The sequence below is a fragment of the Podarcis erhardii genome (assembly GCF_964252035.2).
Source record: "Podarcis erhardii genome assembly, chromosome: 3".
NCBI classification, from domain to species: Eukaryota; Metazoa; Chordata; class Lepidosauria; order Squamata; family Lacertidae; genus Podarcis; species Podarcis erhardii.
Window position 1 is genome coordinate 79,623,968 of NC_138507.1, and position 17,423 is coordinate 79,641,390.

The 17,423-nt window shown below is 42.4% G+C and overlaps 1 protein-coding gene across 5 annotated transcripts in view; it reads right to left on the reverse strand.

The window, feature by feature from the left end:
• RGS7 (regulator of G protein signaling 7) overlaps positions 1-17,423 on the reverse strand; it is a 140,397-nt gene that overhangs the window by 26,240 nt on the left and 96,734 nt on the right. For all 5 annotated transcript variants that reach the window (XM_081856375.1, XM_081856378.1, XM_081856377.1 and 2 more), the window contains exons 5-6: positions 4,463-4,569; positions 2,780-2,831 (exon numbers count right to left, since the gene is read on the reverse strand). In XM_081856375.1, coding sequence (XP_081712501.1) covers positions 2,780-2,831; positions 4,463-4,569 — 159 coding nt within the window. The remainder of the gene's footprint in view (positions 1-2,779; positions 2,832-4,462; positions 4,570-17,423) is intronic.

Genomic DNA, 17,423 nt, shown 5'->3' on the forward strand with positions numbered 1-17,423 from the left:
AATTCTATCCTAGTGTTATGAATTTCTCTCTAAATACATGGCCTATTCTTTCCCACACACCACAAATAACCAGATTGCATTATTCTATAATACACTCGAACCTAAACTATGCAAGAATTTAGAAGATTTATTATGACCTAAGTCTTTGTGAACTTCAGTTATCAAATAAAGGGACTGTGATAGTTCATGAAATCTCATACATGAATTGGCCTTTAAGGTCATGAGACTCTCTGTTGAAAGAGACCAACTGCTCCTCTGGGAATTTAGCAGGTGAAGTTTTTCCTGACATAGAGATAAAGTGATGGAGGGGGGAGTCAATTGTTATTGTTAAAAGCACAGGAACAAGACCTATAATAAACTGGTACCCTCATGATGGCAAACAGGGGCAGTTATAGAACGAGTGTAAACTGCGTAGTCTGAAAAGCTAACTTTCTTCAGTGACCAGGTGGTATGTTTTAGGTATGCACATTGGTGCATTGCACACTCTTGTGAATGTTGTTAGGAGACCCCCTCTTCTCCTCACAGAGCTGCCATTCTCTTAAGTCCCTGAGAAGAGGGATTGATTGTTAAACCACTCTGGGAATTGCAGCTCTGTGAGGTAAACAGAGGTCTCCTAACAAGACTCAGCACTCTTAACAAACTACAGTTCCCAGGATTATTTCAGAAAAGCCATGATTGGTATGATACTGCTTTAAATAGTGCAGATGGGGCCTCAGTTGGACTCAGTGGCGTAGCGTGGGGGGTGCAGGGGGGCGGCTGCACCGGGCGCAACATCTGGGGGTTAGGGTTAGGGGGCGCAAATCCACGGGTTAGGGGGCACAAATTACTTGCCTTGCCCCGGGTGCTGACAACCCACGCTACGCCACTGGTTGGACTGCATCTGATGCTGAAGCTATGAGATAATCTGCCTTCTGAAAAGATGATCTGGCACAAAAGTACTAATACAACTTTACAGCAGGGATAGACAACATGTGGGCCTCTAGATATTGCTAAGCTACACCTTCCACCATTCCTCACTGTTGACTATGCTGACACAGCTCATGAGACTTTGAGTTCAACAACTTATTGAGGGACATAGGTTTTCTATTCCTGCTTTGGAATGAAAAACTATTTGTTTAGCTGAGCTTCAGTCCCAGGACTTTGCATTTCACAACTGAGCTGTGTGAACCTGAGATAGGCACGGAATGATTTCAATAGCCCCTTAAATTTAAGCTCCCAGGTCATAGGCAAGCACAAACTTCTAACGTCCAAAAATAAAGTTGACAACCTGGTGAACATATCATTTTTAAGTGCGCCAAAGCCAAACTTCTTTATTTAAAAAGTTGATTCCTTGTTTCCATCTACATTTCAAATTTCCACTCAGTCACTATGCACACAAAATTTTAAGACTATAACCAAAACAACTTGCTCCTTTCATGCCATGTATATAGTCCAGAAAATTATAAGTGAAGCAGGAAAGAACAATGGGGCAACAATCCAACACAATAATAGATTGGGCACAGTACAACGCAATAAAGGTCCATAGCCAGGGTTGTTGTTTTTTGACAGTGCCTATTTACATTTATATATTCATTTTGTGGAATGAATAAGGTCTTCATTTTGAAATGTGTTGAATGTGTTTCAAATTTAATGTTAAGTTTAATTTTTAAGCCCTGCATGCATAATACATGGCATAAATATCAAAAAGGAATGTAACCTTATGTCAAAGAGAAATGTAATGGACTACTTAACAGTGAACTTTTCAAACTCTTGCTGTCTTTCACAAGAATACTACAAGAGGTCACCTAATGATCCCCTATGCTTTGTTTATGGGGCAGAGATTGAAATAAAAGTACATCTAAGTAACATTTTACATCAGGCATAGGCAAACTCCGGCCCTCCAGATATTTGGGACCACAATTCCCATCATCCCTAGCTAACAGGACCAGTGGTCAGGGATGATAGGAATTGTAGTCCCAAACATCTGGAGGGCCAGAGTTTGCCTATGCCTGTTTGACACCTAATGTATGTTAGAAAGATATTAGCAAATGTGGCCATGGGGTGGTGGTCATGCACAGATTCACATCTCTGTGACCTAGTCTGAATTAGTTCTCAGCTTTGGGCATTCTTAAGTTGATCTCTGGCTGTTGTTTCAACCAAACACAAATGTCAAATTCACTACCGGTGAACAGTGTCAGCTTTGGGCTTCAGAGGACCCTTGGCCAAGATGCTTTGAGTGGGTCCACCTCCTCCTTCCTGTTGCCACCACTGTCAATCTCAGTCTGGGACAAAACTGTACAACCATCCAAAGGGAGAGCAGAAGGCAAATGGAAAATGCAGCTTCATCTTCTCCTCTCTCTTGTTGCTGCTTGTGTGCTCAGGATAGCTGTTACCAGGCAGTAACAGCAAGACAGAGGAGGAGCAAAAGCACCAGGCTGATCTAGGGATTAGCCGTAGGACTCTTTCTGGGGAGTGGGCCTTGCGTAGTGCCCAACAATGCTTACATCTGGTGCCAACCCTGCCTTTGAATTAATTTCTGAATCAGCACATTTACAAAGTGGCAAAAATAATGCTATTTTTGTATTCCCATGTTGTGTGCAGATTTGACCTCTGCCTTAGTAAACTTTGTAAACCAAAGCCAATCTTGAGCTCAGCATTAGCAGTTCTTGACCTGGGTTTGAAAAGTAAAGCCAGGAGTGGTTTAGTGAAAAAGACGGATTAAATGCAAAAGGCGATTATGAGACTTTCATCCATACAATGCAAGACTCCGGAGTGAAAGAGAAGAGAGATCCACACTGACCATAATCTGTGTTTTCCGGCTCCCAACAATTGGATGGCCAAAAATAGGGTGTCTGTAAAATAAAACAAAAATGGAAGAATGTAGGAATTTATGTCTGACAAAATATAAACATACATACATTTCCTTTGACTTCTAAACTTAACTGTCTGGGGAGTGGCTAACAGTATCAAATGAACATATTTAAATGGCATACAGCAAATAAAAATTGGTACTCCAAATAATGTTGTTATACCTTTGTGCATAGAATCAAGTGTTTCTTATAAGGTTGGGCAATTATCTATATTTTTCTGAAAACACTCACCACTTCTTTGCAGGAGAAACCAATGTAAGTATGGTGCCAATTTACAGTATAACTTGACTTTCTGGAAGTAGCACAGACCATCTTCTCTCTCTGCAGTTTTCCTGTATGCAATGGATCTGTATACAATGGATTGCTTCAGAGCATCTTTCCAGTGACTAGCTAGGAACCGGCCTATACCTCTGCCTTGGGCCACTCAGAATCTCTTGTACTTTTGTAACTTAGAAGTTATAAACCTGCCTTCATTTTGCTATTTAACTGCAGCTTGAGATCTTGATTATGTAAGTAGATAATACTTTTACTTCTTCACAAAGCAATGCATGTGTGGTTAATATTTTTAGTGAGGGGGTGGAAGGGGTCATACTAGGAAAATCCAGTCTGCCTTAAAGCATCCTGGATCATTGTTTCTAGAAGGTGATTCAGTCTTGCCTTAGCTTTCAAGTTTAAAGCTGCAAAGGATGGTGCTCTGCTGATCTCACTCATATGAGCCAGGAAGGATAATAGCTAAATAATATATCTTCTCCTATTGCCTAAATCCATTCCTAATCAGATTCTAATCCCTATCTGGAGACTGACTACACGCAGAGCAAATACTTTATCACTGAGCTATTGCCCTTCTCCTAAGTATCCATAAATTATCCCTCCTCTTCCTTTGGCCACCTTCTTAAACTACTCCAGTTATTGCTTTTCTAACAAAGCTCTGCACATAACACTGCCAGAAACTGAATGTGGATCTGTCTGTGCGCTATTCCTTTGGGATGTGTTTGCAGATGGCTACTTCTATAGCCAGGCTGATCGCCGAAGAATTGATGCTTTTGAATTATGGTGCTGGAGGAGACTCTTGAGAGTCCCATGGACTGCAAGAAGATCAAACCTATCCATTCTGAAGGAAATCAGCCCTGAGTGCTCACTGGAAGGACAGATCCTGAAGCTCAGGCTCCAATACTTTGGCCACCTCATGAGAAGAGAAGACTCCCTGATGTTGGGAAAGATTGAGGGCACAAGAAGAAGGGGACGACAGAGGACAAGTTGGTTGGACAGTGTTCTCGAAGCTACCAGCATGAGTTTGACCAAACTGGGGGAGGCAGTGGAAGACAGGAGTGCCTGGTGTGCTCTGGTCCATGGGATCATGAAGAGTTGGACACGACTAAACGACTAAACAACAACAACACTTCTATAGCCACTAGCTGTATCAGGGCACCTCTCCCCCACTCCCTGCACAAACGCATGTGTTTTATGTATGTGGCTGGGGGAGGGGGGAGATGCCCTTTCAGTAGCTGCTGCTGATACTGGACCACATCATGAACAGAAGTCTGCTGTATTGACAGTGAAGAAATCCCTTGCTATTACATGTCAAGTCAATGAAATAAAGCAGGAATACTTACTTGGAACCGGTAAAAGGTGCCATCATCTTTCAGCGTTAAAACATGGTCTGAGATAGGAAAGAAATAACCATGGGCTGCCATTAATGTTCCCAGATGAAGAGCTTCCACTGTGCCAGAGGGAAACAAAAGCAATTAACACGGTGTTTTTAAATAAAAAAACAACAACTTCATGGTGAAGTGTTTGGACATTTATTCTTCTGAGAGAATTTTCACCAGCTGGTGACAATTTATACTGGGAAAGTGTATATAAATCAGAAAGAGGAAGAAAAGATGAAATTATGCACTCTTCTTTCTTAACATGGGACCTCATTAAGGCAGCATACATCCAATTATCAGAAAACAAATGGGTAAGGCCAGTGCTTTTTTCTTAAAGAAATGTTTAGGGGTACTCTCATTTTCCTTCTCATATTGAAATACTGCCCCTCAATGAGGCCAAACTTAGATTGACAAAATGTTTAGGGGTATGTTTAGCCCTGTGTCCCCCCAGAAAAAAAGCAACGAGTAAGGCTACAACTTTCTTAGGAGTTAAGAATAAGAAAAGTTGATGGGAAATGTTCCAGACGCTGATTTTCCTGTATCAAAGACCTGAATATCCTTAAGCTGCTAATGCAATGGCTGCTTACAGCTGCTACCAAAATATAGATAATAGATAGATAGATATTCAAACTAAGATGTTCATCCATACACAAGCAAAGCAATCCAACATATGGTCCAGTGATCTTGAAATCTCAGCAGGGTTTGCATCTGTGTAACTTCATATTACAGTACTCTGAGTAAAACTTAGTTGACTATGACCTAAACTCTCTGCGGCTCATTCCGCCCCTTTGTGAATCTTGTTATGGACACCCTACCATTGATCAGTCATTTATTTAAAGTATTTATTACTTGCTTTTCTATGCATGCATTCTAAACAATGTACATAAACTACAAAGCAGTGCAAGCAACCAGTTACTATACCAATATACCACAGGCATCCCACTTGTTTCTGCAGAATAGCATACACACCACGCATTCAGGAAGGGGAACTAATATGAGGCTGGAAGGTCATTTTTAAATATAATTTCCTACTAACAAATTACATAAGGAACACCTGGAACTGGAGATAGGACAGACTCTTTTCATATTGAAATTCAGATAATAAATACTTGAATAGCAATCTACAATTGCCATTCCAGAATGATATTCTGAGCATAATGGAACATATTCTAAATAATGATTTTTAGAAATATAAATATAGCTTCCACTTCCAAAATACAAATATAGTATTTGCTTCATAGTTACTATAGCTGCTGAAAGCTACATGTCAGAAATTTCCTTTGATCTGCATTTCATCAATAGAAGCTTTCAATTTGCCAGGGACAAACTGGAGCAGATGTTTCATTAATGTGTACTTCCAACAACCCAAGCAATTGAGATTATTGGGCATTTATTTACCTTTACTGCACAAGGATGGTAGTAAAGGATTTACTGCACAAGGATGGTAGTGGTTCCCATTACTGAGACATAATTCAGGGTTTTTTTTATCATAGGACAATGAAACATTTTCCCCTTGGCTTCTCAAACTCTACTTTTTCTGCATAAATTTGCTTGCTTAGCATTTAAGGAAGATTGGAATTTATAAGGAGGTTGTTGTACGAGTCGGGAAAGATGGTTTTGAGATATGGCAGTTGGCCTGAGGAGGTGTTGTTTACTTGCTGGTTGAAAAAGCATTTGTCGGCATCGATCCAGTTCTGTATACATCTTCTGCTCAGTCATGTTTAGGCTCAAAGTTTCGTTCACAGAGAAAAGAAAAAAAAACCATCACATTACATGAGCTGCATGTATGGTGGGATCAAAGGAAACAGACAGAGAGAGACACAGGAAGAAGAAAAAGGCTGGAATTTTTCTAAAATGCATCTGTAGTTTCTGCCCTGCCTGTCTCTAGAAGCAGAAGTGGGATGATTGGTTCCAGCAGTGGTAGTAAGGAAGGAGCAGAAACTCTTCCTCCGCAGGCAAAAGCTTCAGGTCCATTCCAGCTTTTTTCATCTGCCTGCACCTGTCTCTATCTCATGGCTCTAGCTGAGCTCTGCTAGTCACCTTTTGTGAAGAGAGATCTGTGAGGATGAGGGACTGCTCTTGTGGCACACAAGCAAGGCAGAGGAGGAGCCATCCTGCTTTTGGTGCTGCCCGCTTCTGGTCAGCTTGGCACAGGTCTTTTTCTCTGCAGGAAAAAAATCTCCTGTTTTGGCTCCTTGACCACTCTTCTTGTGATTGTTCTGTAAGCTTTTTGACCCTTTGCATGTTGAGATCCCCAGGGCCACCCCAATAACTCACACATCACACAGAATTTTTTGTTTAAGATTTTTGGCATAATTTTGGCCACAACTTTATTAAAATACAAATTTGTGAGTGGTTGCTTAGGCATTGGTTGTGACTGTCTGCTCCCACCGTGGGGGACAGACTGACATTCCGCACGATGCGAAAGTCAGAATGGGGGAATACACTTGGGGGTTACGCGGAGCAGGGAACCTGCCCTCACCCCAAATGCAACCAGGAGCTCATTGCTATGGCCCGAGCCCCCTTGACAGAGTGGACAAGCAATAGTTAGCCCCCAATTCCTTTAACGGAATCCCTTGCAGCAGCAGCATCAGAGGGGCAGGCACTCAACCACTGCCCCTCAACCAACCAAACTATAAACCAATGCCTAACCGCAACCTTACAAGTTGTGACGATTTGCTACGCAGTAGGCAAAAACCAAATGGCCCCAGCCAATCAGCCAGATGGACAAAATTCCTACTGGGCCCCTGCCCCAAGAGCAGACAACCCCATGACAGGCATAGCAAGGTCAAAGCGAACAACCCTAATTCTAGGGAGGGGGGGTGGGCAATCCGATGCACGGTCAAAATGAGGAAGCCCTAGCCTCGTGCAAGGAGTTTTAGCATTTCTGGCTGTCAATCAACAAATGGCAACGATCAATTAGCCCGCCCCCAACTTTGGAGTGTCCTGGCGGCCCCCACCGCAATACGTGCTCTCCATGAAGGAGAACACGCTTTACCTCTTCCTTGTCCATATTTGTTTGTGTTGTTGTCCACCCTCCTGTCTTCTTTCAGTGAAATAAACAGATTAAAACCCTGGGTACACACTCTGAGTTGTCCTGCACACACCTGTGTATTTAACCACTTTACTGGAAGTGACTCCTCAGTGTTTCTCATCTATCAAATGGCACAAATATCCCCCAGTATGAATGCAACATGTAGATATATGTGGCTTTTATTAGTTTGACTTGCTGTGTATTATGTGGCTGGCTTTGAGAGGGGTTTTTCCCATCTGGAATATCTGCTTTGTGCATTATTAGTTCCCGCTTCTGTCTTGCAATAGACAACCATTATTCATGAGGCCACAAAAGTGGCTTGCCAGAATCCACCCCAGCCTCAGCAAATCATGCATATTTCATCTGTGAGATTTTGCAGAAAATGTGCCTGTGGACAAACATGCCAATAAAAGGCATTGCGGGGGTGGGGGGGAGAGAGAGATTTAAGAAAATGGAAGAAGAGTGCCAGGGTTGAAAAGTGTTTTGAAGGAAACAACCAGAATGATCCATTACTAAAAGCCATGGTCCTCTAGAAGAACGCTCATAAATATGCCTGTAGAAGACAAATCAATACCAAACTTGTGTTTCTGTTTTCGCTATTCCCTCAAACCACCACAGAGCTAATCTAGCTGAGTGGAATCACAGCTGGAAACACTGACATCATAGGAGCTGTGTGTGGAGTTTTCATTGGCAGCCAGGATGGCTGGCTTAGGGGATTTATCACAAAACTTTAGTTCAGGTTTATGGCAGACATACTCTTTATTGAGGGTTGTTTCAGTTAATAGGGTGTACGTGGAATTTGGTTGTTACAAGGCAAAACTAGAACAGAGAACTGGGAGTTCCTGGAGTATAGAGGGAAGTGTGCCTATGCACAGCAAGGTTAGTGTTCTTGACCCTTACTTTTGCCACCTGGTTCCTTCTACCTTATCAAACTAGTGTTCTCCATTATGATTGACAATGTGCCCCTTTTCTCCATTTGGGGTACCAAGAGGGCATGGGGCCATGAAACTCACTGCTGCCCCTCCTAGCTTATCAGGCCTTATTTTTATTTTCTGATGCTAGCTGAGAACATAGCTATGTCATGACATGGTATCATTCCACATGAGGATAAATGGCACTCCAATGGTTGTCACTAGCCGAAGGGAGGTTGCAGGGGTATTTAGTGAATGTTCCCCTCTGCCCCCCAAAGCGAAGGCAGCTTTGCCCCCTTTCACAATGGACTCTTTTCCTTCCTTCAGTGGAAAGTTTTGGCCCACTAACCCTGTAGCTGAGGATGCTTCTTACAAATTGATGGCCACTTTTAAATAATGCATTAACTACAGCAAAATTGTTAATAACTCACTAGGGCAGTTATAGTACTCATAACATATAGAACTGACAAAGAAAAGTGTTTTGTTTATATATTTACACACAGACATATTGCTCATAGGAACTAAAAAAAAATTAAAAGGGATAAGCTAAATATAAACATGCTATGTATTAGTTTCTGATTTCTTGGTTTCTGAACTCTTTCTAGGCACTTTCTAGGTCTATGGTACTTCTAGAAATCCTAGACAGGAAGGCAGAAGATAGAGGAAGCTAGGAAATATAGAAGGGGTGGAAACTAACAGGGTTCCATTTTGAATATCATGGATATGAACTGGAAAGGAAAGTCTGAGGAAAAGGAATGTGGGACACAGAAGGAAAAAAGCAGAATGCTGGTCCACTGCAAGACATGGGATTGTACCCCACAAAGCCATCCTGTTAGCACAAGGATTTCCATCTGCATAACAGAACTTCTTCTCCTATGGCCTCCTCCAATTTGCTCTAGGGGTTTTGCTCTTGCATTTACAGGGAAACTTTGTTGGCAACAACCCATGGTACCACACAAGACAATGTTTCTATTGCTAATGTAGAGGCTTCCTCCTCTCTGCCTTGCTTTGAGGAAGGTGAGCTAGAAATCTTCCTTGAAATTTAGTTAAAAGTTGACAGTTACTTTAAAGTTATCTAATTTTAAAAAATCTAGCCAGTGTGCAATCGTCCATGATATTTAGAACCAGAATATTGCTGTCTTAAAATAGTATATTTTTCAAAGACTCCCTAGGCTTGAATCTCTCAGTCATTGCTCCAGTTCTGTCACAAGCTGACATAAGAACATTTTTTTAAAACTAGTATTAGCATATAATTAGAACTGAAAGTTTAATGGGATGATATTTTTAAAATGATGAATACTACAATCCGTACAGTTGATGTCACAGCTGATGCTTCTGGTACCAGCAGATAAAAGGGTCATGGCATTCATCCACCAGTATCTCAGAAGTCTGTGCATACATGGTAAATATGTAAAAACAGCTGCTGGAACCTTAGGAATTGGTTATTCCATCACTGCCTTAGGAAGCACATCTTTAGGCATTCAGTGCGAACATATCTTTGTCCATGGAGTTTTCTTGGCAGGGATACTGGAGTGGCTTGCCAGTTCCTGCTCCAGGTGGATCACGTTTGGTCAAAACTCTCCACTATGACCTATCCATCCTGGGTAGCCCTGCACGGCATAGCTCACAGCTTCTCTGAGTTATTCAAGCCCCTTTGCCACAGGCAAAGGGATCCCTGGAAAAGCCCCTGATGTTGGGAAAGATTGAGGGCACAAGGAGAAGGGGACGACAGAAGACGAGATGGCTGGACAGTGTTCTTGAAGCTACCAGCATGAGTTTGACGGAACTGCAGGAGGCAGTGGAAGACAGGAGTGCCTGGCGTGCTCTGGTCCATGGGGTCACAAAGAATCGGACATGACTAAATGACTAAACAACAACAACATGAACATGTGATGCGGCTTTCATGCATAGGGATGGAAGGATCTGTCTATTTCAGTTCTCTCAGTTTCTCATTTTTCCCGTTTTGAATTCATTTCTCCATGTTTCTGCAGCAATTTGCAATTTATTTATTTTTAAAAAACGGGTGAAGATTCTTCAGTGAATTTCTTCTAATAGCCACATTCTTGTCTACCGTTTTGGCACAGTCTCCCTTGGGAGGTGGTTGACTCTCCTTCCTTGGAGGTTTTTACGTAGAGGTTAGATGGCCATCTGTCACGGCCATTTGTCACGGATGCTTTAGTTGAGATTCCTGCATTGCAGATAGTTGGACTAGATGACCCTTGGTGTCCCAACTTTACAATTCTATGCTACTATGACCAACATATACTTCTTTTTTGCAAGTAGCTTCTCTTAATAGAATGCCATTTTGTATGTTCCTTTCACTAATATATTCATTTTTATACACATTTCTCCCTAATATATGCATTTTTGTAAACAATGTTTGGTTGGAGAACAACGGTGCTAAATTTGGATCCTACTCACACAGTGCCTCCTCCTGGCTGACATGGATTGTACATGCGCTGGAGGTGGGTGTGGCCAACACATGCATCAATATCTGAGACCAAGGGTAGCCTGATCATGCGTGGCACCCTCATCAAGTGCTCCCTTCCTTGTTTTTTGTGTTTGGATTCCATTGACTGCTATGTACTGGTGGCTGGAAGCCAATATATAGGCTAGTATATTTGCAAGGGGAAAACGCGTGTTCAAAACACTTCGCGCAGAAGTGTAATGAAGAAAATATGAAATAATTTCATGTTTTCCACCATGAGCTCCTTTAAGACAAAAAAGATACACAAAGACAGCCTTCATTACAACAACACTTCTACAAAGATGCCATAATACTGGTAACTTGGAAGACAGAAAGCATTTAATTTTTGTAGTGTTGTGCAGTTGAGGCCTACACAGGGACAGAAAAAATCAGAGTGAGGAAATCGCCGGTAATGACGTATGTCCTTTGGAACCCCATGGTAGGCCGGCACCAGAACAGGCTTTCGTTTTAAAATTTCTAACACTTCACTCCAGGAAAAATTTCATAAAGTCTGACTAAAGTTTACTTCAAAGACTTGGAAGCAAACTCCAGCTTATGAATTGCTGAAATTCAGCCATCCATGTTCTTTGATGGCTCTACAACAGTTTATGGTGGGAACGGGAAAAGGCCGACAAATTTTATTGGAATTATTGGCACGATATGGAACCGCAATCTCTGTGCAAGCATTCAAGTTAATCCTAGTTATCAGAACAAACCTGAGCACTTTAGTTCTTCTATAAAATCTTGTGGGGGAACTAATGGCCATTAGCGCTTAGGAACTTGGCTTTGGTTCGCACTAATAAAGCCACAACTCTGCAATACCTCAAAGTGTGTTAACAAGAAACTTGGTTCTGGATTATCTATGACAGGATAGCACAACATGCACCAAGGGGGAGTGGTTTTGGCAATTCTTCAATGGTGATATAGTTTAGCCATTCTCAATCTAGGAAAGCGGGTGGTGCATCAAACATATCCAGGTACTGTTGTGTGCAAGGCACTGTGGAACCAAGTAAGACACTAGAATGAAAAATCTGACTTGAACTTCCATGCTCCTTAAGAAATAATAATAAAAGTCTTCTATTGCAAATACTTCCTAAACGAAAGGAGGAACACCATCATTTTAGGTTAAATAAAACAAATGCAAGCTGTATGAATACTAAGAGGTATTCATGGCTGCTAATACATTAACACAATGCCACTGAATCACAGCAGTGTGAAGATGAGATCTCTCCATTCTCGGCAGAAAGCTGTGAAGCAGTATATAGCCTGGGCATTGAAAAGGTCCTTGCTGCTCAATTGCTAGATGCCTCTGCCAATGATTTGAGGAAACATTTTTGCACAGGCTAAAAAGGCAACAGAATAAATATGGCGAGATAATGTTTGTGTTGCATTTTAAAACTTCCCTGCCATAACTATATCTATGTAGCACTTACTTTATACAGTTTTTTGCAATATTTATTGTGTCCACTTTCCCAACAGTCATTTGCAACTGCTTACAGATGGAAAAGTCAGACAATTAATACAAGGCCAACAAAATGGGTTTACTTTGCTGGTAGCATTTGAACCCAGTTTTCTGGCCCAAAACCAGCTTCAATCACATTACACCAGGGGTCAGCAAACGTTTTCAGCAGGGGACTGGTCCACTGTCCCTCAGACCTTGTGGGTGGCAGGACTATATTTTGGGGAGGAAAAATGAACAAATTCTTATGCCCCACAAATAACCCAGAGATGCATTTTAAACAAAAGGACACATTCTCCTCATGTAAAAACATGCTAATTCCTGGACCGTCCGGGGGCTGGATTTAGAAGGTGATTGGGCCTGATCCGGCCCCTGGGCCTTAGTTTGCCTACCCATGCAGTACACATTATCATTGGTAGCAGTAATAGTAGTAGTAGTAGTAGCAGTAATAGTAATAGTAGTAGCAGTAGCAGTAGTAGTAATAGAAGAAGAAGCAGCAGCAGTAGTAATAGTAGTATTTTCACATTGCCCTACCTCTCATGGAAGCCAAAATAAAAATAAAACACATAGAAAAATAAAAACATCTATGTTACAGAAATCATTGACATATACAAATACAGATTCAAAACTGCTGCAGATTCAAAACTGCTGCAGTTTTATAACAGTTATGTCCCCAAAGGCTGAGTGAACGAATACATCTTCTGGTGTCATTAGTGTGTGGAACAACTGTACTTCCAACCAGAAGGGAATTTCCAAAACCAGCAGCACTATATGCCCTGTTCTGAAGTACCGCCTAGGTATACAATATTGACTCCAAAGCCATGTCCAAGCTGGAACCAAGCATGAACAGGACACATGTGCAAGATAGAAACTATGGGTGCTTCTGTAGGTACTATTACTGGGTAGGATTCCATCACATACCAGCATATTCAGGTTGTGAAGTCAAAGTTGCTTTGGCACTGCTGCGCCACAACAACACACACACCCTTTGACTTTTTGCTTTAAGAAAAGTGATAAGAAAGCATGGTAGGAAGTGCGGGATAACACTTGTTTGACACAACATCATATAATCTCCCTGCGAACAAATCATAATGAACACTCAATAAACAGGTTTTCTGTTTATTGTGATCTTCAGATAAAGGGCAGTGAAATATACTCATAACAGGCAGTATATAAATTTAATAAAGAATAATATTCTAAGAAACTGTCCTGAAAGGAGTTTTCTCTACAAGGGCATCTGCAAAAAGAATTTCATTTTAGGCAATGTCTAGAGTGGCAAAGGAGGGGGCAAATGAGGCAGGATTATGGAAGGGGTAGGAATGAGTGATAGAAAAGCAGTGTTTTAACTGACAGCTTGTGCACACCCAGGCAATGCTTCCCAGTTAGGAACATGTGCCATCTAGAAATAAACTCTGTACTGGTGCCATTAGTACCTGGTCCATGTTCACAGCACAGCTGGCTTTATAAGCACAACCATGGCATCCAATGCACCCTCAGATCCTGTAATAGCAAAGTCATTTCTCATTGCCACCCACTAGTGAATTCCCAGCTGAAGGCTTTTCTATACTCAGAACCAGCTCTGCTGGTTGAGGAGGAGGAGGTCATCACAGCAAAAGAGAGCAGTGGCAAATAGCATTCACACTTTGCATTCCCTTTGCTAAATTCCAAGTGGATTTCCCATTTACTTTAATCTGAGGGAAAATGGATGTCAAATTGCACAGGGAGTCGCAGGTAGGCAGTCCTAAGAATAGCAAGAGCTCACATGTAACAAATAACTGTGGCTTCCTACATTATATGCGCACTTCTGCAAATCACTCTCACGACAAAAATGAAATAAAGCGGGAAGGATTTATACCTGTGCTTACCAGAGATTATGTGGGATTACAGAAGCTAACAAAAGTTCTAAACCAAGCTGCACACATTTTCTCAACCATTTCAAAGGTGAAAATGGGGACACTACTCTGCTGCATGAGCATTTAGGACTAAGCCATGGTAGACAATTGTAGTCGTTTAGAATGCTTAGTCCTTAAGGTACTGCAAAACCATTTGTTCCATTCATATTATAATTTCTGATGGTCTGAAACTTTGCCTCTCCACTTCCACAGGGCCATTAGCAGGGGGAATTGGAGACTTTTGTAGTAAATTGGGGAAAACTGTAAGGTTTTTCAAGGGCACGGGCTTACCATGTTCCACAGGGCAGCAGAAGCTTTCACAGTCTCTCTCTTTTACTCAAAAAAATGTTTTGCCACCACATGGTGCTGGAACCACAATAAGCAGCAGACCAGCAGCTGTCCTCATTGGTATCAGAATGGCCCCATGGTAACAGGGCTAAGTCATAGGATGGCATTGTTTCCAGTGGCACATTATTTTTATATGCATAATTGCTTTATCTATGTTTCACTGATGTTTTCTTTGTTAAATCACTTCAAGATGTTTTATATGGCATGATTCATAAATGGAACCAACAAACAGATGCATTAAAAAGATGTCTGCCCCCCAGCACTACTTGTCCCCCCTGAGAAGCCCATTTTTATGCCATTCATCTGCATCAAATGAGCCATAGAGTTGTAGTGTTGGTAATAACTCCGGGGGTAATCTAATCCAACCCCCTGCAATGTAGGAATCCTGGGTGCGCTTGAACCACCAACCTTCTGGTTAGAAGCCAAATGCACTGACCCATTGTTCCTTACTTATTATTGAATAAATGAATTTAGGCTTCCTGTCAAACAACAGACAAAATATGAGCAGAAAAATTGAATCAACTTATGGAGAGAGTCTTCCACTCACAAGATTCCTCCCATTTGTGAAAGTTTCTTTCATTAATGGAGGCTACTTCCATTAATAAAAGGAAACCTTTGGGACCAGCCCAATATTGTTAGATATGACACTTCAGATATTCAAGCTCATTCTTTTTTCTCTTCACCTCACTGAGATTTGCAACATTTTCCTTTTTGTAGTATTGCTATATAAAATTCTCCTTGACCTGTTCAGTTTCTATATTCTCAAGTGTTTTTCTTGCCCCCAAGAGAATACATATATAAAGTTACTTGAGCCAAGACCAGTTGCATTGAAACTACTTGTGGTGAGATAAAACAGATTTCTTTTTCTGTTAAGGTATTAAGGTGGAGTAATTTGTAAATGCATCTATAAAATGTGTCATCACTCTGCATTTGTCAGTCTATATTTTATTTCTATGTACTCTTACTGTTAGCATGAATGATTAACTCAATAAATCCCTGCTTTTAGCATGTTGCTAGTGAAAGTTTGTTTCAAGGAACACATTTTTAAAATATATTCTAATTATGGTTTTGATGTAATAAACTTGCTTAAAGAATTTACCTGGGCTATCTCATGATTCTGTTAAGGCGGCAGATACTTGTTTATGGGAACATTCAGTGCTTGATGTTCAAAGATCCTAAACACATCATCAGGAATGCATGTGAGAAGTCCACATCCTTGTGTGTAAACATCACACTTGCAAACACTGAAGGGAAGGGAGCCTAAAAGTCAGTTCAATTCACAGGGGTGCAAAGTTTTCATAAACCCCTTCCACCCACCCATGGAACCTGCAAAAATGGTCTGATAATCCTATGGAAAACTATCATGTGACTCAATATTTCAAGGTAATGACTCCTACAGAGCTTTCCAAGAACAGAGTGTGACTTCTTAAAAACCTACTGTTGTCACAGTTTTTGGAATCCTCTAACTCTCTAAAACCATCTTCCATGGTGTTATGATTATAATGGGAACAACAGGAAGCTTAGACACCTTTCCAAAAGTACAAAGGGGATAGCGTTTGTCACAGCCACCCAGGTGGGTCCCAGCTCACGAGAGACCTTACTCCGTTATAGTTTACTTACAGGAAAAGTTTATTGAAGATAATTGCTTCTTTCACAGTTCAGCATTGTGGCTGTACGTCTGTCACGTTAGACCGCCGAAGTCCCCCTCTGACTCCTCCCCTCCTCCACACCAACTTAATAGCCTGGCTCTAGACCACCTCTTCCTCTCCTTTCTTTTCCGCAGGGTCTTTCTGCCCCCCTGGGTTCTCTCTTTCCGGGATTCGCCTGAGGCTGAATCCTCTGCCGCCTCCTGCCCCCTCCTTCTGGCTTTGGGGCCGGGCTCCTCCTCTGAGCTTTCCCCACTTCCGCGCGCCTCTATGTTTGAACTTGGCGCGCGTACGTTGCTTTTGACCTTTCCTTCGTCCTCTATACTGCCCCCTGTTCCACTCTCTACCCTTTCCGGCTGAACACCTTGCTCCAACCCCCTCTCTCTGTTTTCTCCTGTTCCTCCTCCCTCCGAGAGGCTGACAACTCCACCCCCTTTACTCCGTTCCGGCTGAGACCCCTCTGACAGCGTCTGTGCTTCACTGGGCTTTCTCCCCTCCTTCCCTGACTTTTCACAGCTTCTCTCTTCTCCTGCTTTTCGCCTGATCATGCTAGCTCCCTTTTGGGAATCCTCTGACTCACTGCTTAGGCTCATAGATTCCCTTCGAATTCCGTCATCTTCTTCCTCGTCTCTCTCTCCCTCCTCCCACTCGCTTTCCGTCTCCTCTGCCATCTCCTCACTTCTCCCAGAAACCCTGACATCCATCCCCCCCTCGAAGCCCCCCCTTCCCCCCTCCCGGTCGCTGGGTGCAGGTTGAGGGAAATGTGGTTCTTCCTGGGTCGGTTCAGGATACCGGGTGTCCACGTCAATCTTCTCCTCTGGCAGCTCCGTATACGTGTGTTCGAACTCGGGTTCCCCCCCTGAAGGCATCACAGTCTCTTCCTCCCTCACTGCTTCTCCTGGCGCTGCCTGCCAAGGACCTATCATCCACCTCTGACTCCATACCTCCCTTGGCTGATCCACCCACCAATAAGGGTTTGTCTCTCCCCCCCCCCAGGCGGGGATCCCTGGTCGGGCTTGTTTTGGGCGTAGAGCCCTCGGGCGAGGAGAAACCCCCGAACGTGCTGCCCGACAAAGTGGGCGTGAAAAGCCAATCATCAAAATACTCCTCGGGCATGGGTTTGTGCGGAAAAATTGCATGAAACTCCTCCTTCAACAGGGGTTCGTCC